A 7345-nucleotide genomic window follows, 5' to 3' on the forward strand; every position below is an offset into this window, starting at 1 on the left:
AGAGGAATCCGCCGACACTGTTCTTGATTATAAAAAGGTTTATTACATCAGAGTTTTCAGCATCAATTTTACAAACTCCTGCAGAGAGCTTGGAGAACGACCAACCCAAACCTCAAAATTTGTCGCTCTGACTTTTCTTTGTGTGAGCAACGTATATATCCTATGCATTGTATCAACATAGGACGTAATTTTGTAAGTATATCATTGGACGGATAACTAACCAATCAATGCCTGTTATCTGGCACAACTCCAAAAAAGGTCTCTTCTGTCATGGGGGGACCCCTACTCATGTTAACAATTTCCAGATGTTCTCAGTAAATGTAAAGTTCATAGGACTCCCTTATAACAAACCTTTAAGCAAAGTTTATAGAAAGTTATAGAATGGTCATATACTGCAATAGAACAATAAATCATTGATATAATCCAATGCAAATTATATACAAAACACCAGATTATAGAATTCTACAGACATTAACTTTCAAATGAATTCTGGACCAATATGTTTGTGGTGAGAACGTGATCCGACCTGGAGCAGACCCAACTGCTGAAAAAACTGTGCATATTTGGACTAAACCAGCTGCCATAGTCAGCTGTGCTGTGCTATGATGACCAGGGCTACAATCAACCCTTGCAGTTGTCTCTCCATAGAACTTAGAAGACAAAAACACATGTTGTCTGCTGGCTTTTCCTCCTCTCTTTGTTTACTTCCGGGAGTTCCGTTGGAATTTTCCTGCATGTTAATTCTGACCAATCAAAGAGCAGTTTAGGAAATGTGTTCCAGGACACATCTGGCCAATGATTTGAATGTTGTCACGTGACTTGTGTTGCTGCATTTTGTTTCATTTCACCAACTAATCAGCTAATTTGGACCAGAGCAAACCGTGTGGTGTGAAAAGGAACTGAAACAGCTGAAAAATGCTACAATGTATCATTTTTTGCCCTTGGTCTGGACCAAATTAGCCGAACTACAGAAGTGAAAGCACCTTAAGATTTAAATTCTTTGCAGTGGGTCAAAAAAACAGTGCTTCATCCACGGTAACCACTGTGACACTGTTGACCATTGGACACCTTAAAAGTTTTGATAAATATCCTGTTCTCCATAAATGTCCAAAGTTTCTTAACCAAATGGCTTTGTAACATTTTCATAGTCATCTTCATTATCTTCTTCTTCTTCTTCTTCTTCTTCGTTTTCCTCTACGCTGAAATTGACGAAATTGACGTCAATCTCTGGCTCCACATAATCATTGGTCTCCTCTTCCTCCCCTTTCCCTGCTTCCTCTTTGAGTTTCTTCTTGGTGTCCATTGGATCAACATTCTCATAGTCGGCCTTGTCGTCCTCATACTCGGTATCTCCATAAGCATTCCTGACTCTGACAGCCACTGAAACACAAGCATCATGAACATCAGAAGAATTTCTTCAAGCATTTGAACTCATTGGATGAATGTGTACTGTGTGAGCACAGACATTGAGTTTGGACGACGGCTCCAGTGTGCTTGGCTCGTCGTCTTCTCTTGCAGACCAGACAGACCACCACCAAGACTAGCAGGAGCAGCAGCAGACCCCCAGCAGCTACTGAAGAGACCAGCAGCAACAAATGCACTAGGAGAGACAAACATTTTTTCTTTCTGTTTGTGTTATGCCGACCCTACACCAAACGACTTTTCAAGCATTACCACCGTTGGGACTAATTTCCAATATTGGAATGAAATCCTGAGAGTCTTGCTAGAGTTGGGGCGCTCCCATCTTCTCAATCGTTTGGTATAAGGTGGTCAAAAAACTCAGTCCGAGTCACTATTTTTCCCGTCTTGACATTCTCACAAAAGTTTTATGTCTTGGTAGTGAAGTTAAAGGGATACTTCACCAATTTAGCATTGAGCTTTGTATCAGCAGAAACACGGTAGTATTTTTGAATGACCGTGCTTCCCTCCCTCATGTCCCCCTGAGACGAGAGATCTCTGTATTGTGGGTCTTGGAAAAAATGTTCTGATGACGTAAAACAACGATTTTTGCGTCATCGGAAGATTTTTTGCCCAGAGGCAATGGACTACAGCCAGTAGTAGGAGCTACTTCCGCATGTTTTCAACCCGCCCATAGAGGGTTGGACTGTCGTCTTTCTCCGAAAATTGCCGAGGCAAAACGAGGGTCAGCCATCTTGAATCCTCGCTTACTGGCTTCTCAGCAGATAGATAGATAGATAGATAGATAGATAGATTTATTCATCCCTAAGGAAATTTTAGAACAAAAATGATGTGCATTCAAACTACCGCACACGTGTACCAACGGGATACATTGGTACAGATCGGAGAATATGCAGGACGCTTTATTACAGACGGAATACTCGACACACTACACGAGTTTTGCTAGGCCGGCTATGGAGACCAGCGGTGTTGCTCGATGCATCATTAGACAACAAACTGGACTACATCCAACTTCAACGAAACTCCCAACGCGAGTTCAGAGACTGCTGTGTTTTTGTTGTTGTGGAAACATTTCTGAATAAAAGTGTATCAGACTATCCAGCTACTAGGCCGGCTGCTCTGTCGCCGGGTAAGACTAGTCGAGGTGGGCTGTGTTAACACGGACTGCCTGGTGCAGAAATGGGATGCTTGTATCCAACTAACTGCTAACTGCTGGTGGAGTTTGTGACTGTTAAATGCCGACCATTCTACATTCCACGAAAATTTACAGCTGTGTTTAGCTATACTCTGTGTTTACAGTAATGTTAGTAGGTATGTGGTAGCTGAACTTTACAGAGCATATAATGTGTGTGCTCTAAATGTAGCCTGTTTTGTATGTCGTTTTTATATATTTTTTAAATTTTTTTATGGATATTGTGTTACCACTTGAGCCACGGTTAAACGTTGTTTCGTGTATACGGTTGAAATGAATAAAATACACATAAGTTGAGTTGACTGTCTCACTGTCTGTCTGTAAACGGTAGGCATGGCTTGGGAGTAGACGCTAAAGCAGCAAAACAAGTGCATTCTGGGATTTGGTGTCTTTCATCCACATGAGCCAAAAACAAATTTTCTGGATTTTCTCGGCCTAGAAGCCCCCAATTTCTAAATATTTTTCACATTTCTACTACATAAGTGACCCAATTTAAAGATATATTCATCTTTCCAACGGTGAAATATCCCTTTAAATTACATGAACATTGTCAACAACCAATGGGTGCACACTGTGTGCTCCCTCCAGCAGCAAACAGGAAGCAGCAAACAGCTAGAGCCAGTGTTGTTTATGGTTGCTATGGTGCTAAGCTAAACGCTAAAGAGGGAAAGTTTTCAACCTTTCTGAAGCGAGTCATCCAACAGGAGTTTTATCGGCGGATAAACGCGGACCTCCGGGTAGTCGTGTAGTCCTGCAATTTGTGACCCTGCAAGATCCCCAGTCTTTAACATTTTGAATTAACATTCAATGTGGGATATTATCTTTAGATGTGAGATGGTGTCAGACTTTAGTCTTTTCAAAGTCTGTTCAAAGTATTCTAGTGTATGGTACACATTACTTTTAACACACAGGACTTTAAACCAGGAGACCCTTTTCAAGTCCCGTTTGAAAATAAAAGTAAATGGTTAATTTTTTTCTTCGTTTTTTTTAAACTTTACAGAACAAACTGAGCTACGTCACGTTCAGCATCACATGCATAAACGGAAGTAAAGTTACTTGATTTTAACCCAAACCACAATGTTGTTGCTAAACCTAACTAAATAGTTTTGGTGCCTAAACATAACCAAACTTAGCCTAGAAATCTAGACGCACCCTAGCGGCAGCAAATGTAATTTGCAGCCAGGGGGTCTAGCAACTCTCCGTTGGCTTGCGAGCTGGAAAAACCAAACTCTGACCTGGCCAATCACATCGTGTATAGAGTCGGTGGGCGGGCTTATGGCTGCTGCTGGCGAACAGCGCTCTTTCAAATTGGCTTTGGCCGCAACTCTGGAAGACTTGGACTTAAGCTTTTCTTTGAGAAAACGGCACTGAAGTCATTCTTAAAAACGGAAGATGTGTTCGGAGTTTTGCCGACCAGATACGGCAAAAGTTTAATCTATCAACTAGCTCCGCTACCTTCTTCGTTGCTCTACTTGGTTGTAGTGCTATCCTATTGCGTGCAGTGGTAATTTGAAAGACAACCGTTTATCCCACCCCTCGGCTTGACCCCTGCCAATTGTGAGTTCCCAGACCCAACATCTTGATGTGGGTCTGGCTTGTCAGGCTAAACCAAACTGTGACCATCCTTAAAACTGTGAATATTACGTTCTCTGTTTTAGATATGAGGATGGAAAATGCTCTTGTGGGTCGTATTTGAGGGTAGAAATAAACTACCTATTTCATCATATGAAAAAAACGATCATATTTATCGATTTAACCTTTATTTATCCAGGTAAGTCAATTGAGAACAAATTCTCATTTGTAACGACGACCTGTCACATTCACACAGTTCCACATCCATACCTGGAAGCTGCCCAGTACAACCACAGTCTGATCTGCTGGCCACTGAGCAGCTCCACTGGAGCGGTTGGGGTTAAGGGCCTTGCTCAAGGGCACCTCAGTGGTGGTAATGAGGGAGGGACAAGCGCTGCTCTTTCACTTTCCCCACCCAGATTTTATCCTGTCGGTCAGGGTATTGAACCGACGACCTCCCCCCATATACAGGTAGTAGTGTATGTATCATTCAAATATTGTTGATAAAACATTGCAAAATTTAGTTTAATTATTTTTTGTTCATTCTACTTACTTTTAATGACAACACTAATCGGTGCTGTCTGTGTAGAAGTGAATCTTCTCGAGGACAGTGTAACTTCATACACACAGCTGTAGTTGCCCCGGTGTTCATACTCAGCCACCGGGAAGGAAAAGGAGGCTGACTGGTTGACCACTGGCTCTGTGTTGGTGAGGTTTGAACCAGAGAAGATGAGATGGAAAACACCTCCAGGATAATGGGAGGAAGTGGAGCAGGTGAAGACAAAGCTGAAACCTCTGGTGATCTGTGCACCTTCAGGGCCCCAGACCAGTCCTCTGTTAGGAGATGTTAGGGAGATGTTGGGCTGCTGCAGCGGCACTAAAGTAAGTGCAAAAGTACAAAAGGGAGTATTAGGAGATAATCAAATTAATGAGTCAACATAGATCAAGATGGAAAAAAGGTGGGCAAAAGTTTTGGCATGTTGACCCTTTATTACACAAAAAGATTTTTTTATGAGAACGGACTGCACACCCTGCACGCTGTTATTGGCTGGGGTTACACACCCATGTGTGTATTTATATATGATTTGACCAGATCAACTTAAAAAATATTCTGTACAATCCAAAGACCTTAATGATGGAAAGTTATTAAAAGCTTGAATTTTCGTCGAACAGCGTGACTTGGCATGGCAACCACCTAAAAGTGGTTTAAAAGTGGAGTTGAGATCAAACAAGTGATGCCAACGTCTTGACCCCAGGTAACCTCACCAACAGGATTCATGGATATGCTGGGTTTTGGGAGGCTCACTGAAAAAAATTAGATGTTAGAGTGAAATATATTACCTTGAGCTGAGATATATTTTTCAGTTTAAGATGTGATAGACTTTATTAATCCCACACTGGGGAATCTCCCTTGTTGTTTTATAAGTTGGCTGAATTGCTTAATTAATATATTTTTTTGTTTATTGCAGAATTTAGATGAGAACATTGATACCACTCACAGGTGTCTCCTCATATAACTCTCAACAAGAAAGCCAATAACTTTGCAAACTAAATGTTTAAACATCAATTTTAGGAGAATTGACTGATTTCTTTACCAGTAACAGAAAGGCTGACAGAATCACTTGAGGAGGTGAAGTCTTGACCTGCAACTGTTATCTTATACTGACACAGGTAGGATCCTTCGTTGTCAAAGTTGACTTCAGGCATGTTGAAGGTAGCAGAGTTAGTACTTGAAGTTTGGGTCTTTTCAACTGAACTTGAAGCCTTTTTCAAAATAAATGTTGGACTTAAAATCTGTTGAGTTTGAGTTGAGACAGAACAAGTGATGCTGACGTTCTGACCCCAGGTAACCTCAGCAGCAGGATTCATGGAGATGCTGGGCTTTGGGAGGAGTGCTGAAACATAAAACAACAATATAATGAGGAGGTATAATGGGAACTCTGACTGATGGAACATCCAATAAATAGTACAGATTTAAAAGCCTTTGTGGTGTTTAATAAAAAGTTTAAAGATTTGAGAATTTACTGGTCTTTTTTTTTTTTTGTAGAGTAACCATGTTTGTACAAGTCAAACTGAATTACTGTAAAGAGGCAGTGTTTATGTTCTATGGGCCTTTCCCGAATTGCACAACTTTTTCAGGTTCACATGCTTGTTTTTCAAATTTAATTTCTCTGCCACTGATATTTGAAAAAGACAACCAGAGTTTAAGCTGTGAAAGCTGTCTCATGTGAAAGGGTGCAACACAAACTGAACACTTTAAATACAACCTGTTTATATGCTTGTCTCCCTGCATATGGTGTGCAGTTTTGTCCCATTTAAGTCAAGAGTGGGACCTCAAATGGCAAATTACTTGTATGATGTACATCAAATGTTTCAAAATGAAAATAATTTACAACAGGATTTGGGTGGAAGAGCCATATATGTATGTTTTGTATTTAAGCATTTGCGTCTCTGTCTTATTTTGAGAACATTTCTCTTGATGTTTTAATTTACTCATGTATAGACTTTGATATTTTAACCATTTTAAATTTGGAGTGCTTTTCTCATAATGTTTGTGTTTTCGCTTTTGTATGTGATGTATTTTTAGTCACAGCATTGCTCTATGGATGGACATGGGCCCTTATCTCACAGCAACAATTTTGACATTTTCATTGAAGGGCAAGTAGGTGTTGCATGTAGCATGCAGCAGGCCCTGCTCACTGGAATGGCAGGGACACACTAATTAGAAACATTCAGGGTTCTTTGAGCTAGCAGAACCATCTAGCTGACTTTGAGAAAACCTTAACTAAATCTTTCTCACCTGAACAGACCACACCAGCATCCTCTCCATGTTTACAGTTGTGTGTCCCAAATCCTCTGTGCTGACACAGAGTTACAGACCTCTCACTTCCTGAACAGGCCACATCATCAAGCCAGATTTGTCCGGTTCCTTCACCAAAGCGGGCTGAATAAGGGGCACTCAGTGCCGTACCACAGCCCAACTCTCTGCAAACCACCTCAGTATCGTTTAAGTCCCAATCATCATCACAGACTGTTCCCCAGGTGTTGTTGTAATATATTTCAACTCGCCCAGAGCACAGAGTAGACCCAGCCAATCTGACACCTAGGCAGAGAACACAGAGGGGGGGGGGGGGGGGGCGGGGGGTGGTCTTCATATAGTCA

At 41.3% G+C, this 7345-nt stretch overlaps 1 protein-coding gene across 1 annotated transcript in view; it reads right to left on the reverse strand.

The window, feature by feature from the left end:
- Positions 1-532: 532 nt before the first annotated feature.
- LOC116045079 (deleted in malignant brain tumors 1 protein-like) overlaps positions 533-7345 on the reverse strand; it is a 98955-nt gene continuing 92142 nt past the window's right edge. Inside the window, exon 8 of the mRNA XM_031292595.2 lies at positions 533-1312. Within this exon, the coding sequence (XP_031148455.2) occupies positions 1118-1312 (195 nt within the window). The 3' untranslated portion in view covers positions 533-1117. The remainder of the gene's footprint in view (positions 1313-7345) is intronic.

The sequence above is a fragment of the Sander lucioperca genome, chromosome 2, assembly GCF_008315115.2.
Source record: "Sander lucioperca isolate FBNREF2018 chromosome 2, SLUC_FBN_1.2, whole genome shotgun sequence".
In the NCBI taxonomy this organism is placed as follows: domain Eukaryota; kingdom Metazoa; phylum Chordata; class Actinopteri; order Perciformes; family Percidae; genus Sander; species Sander lucioperca.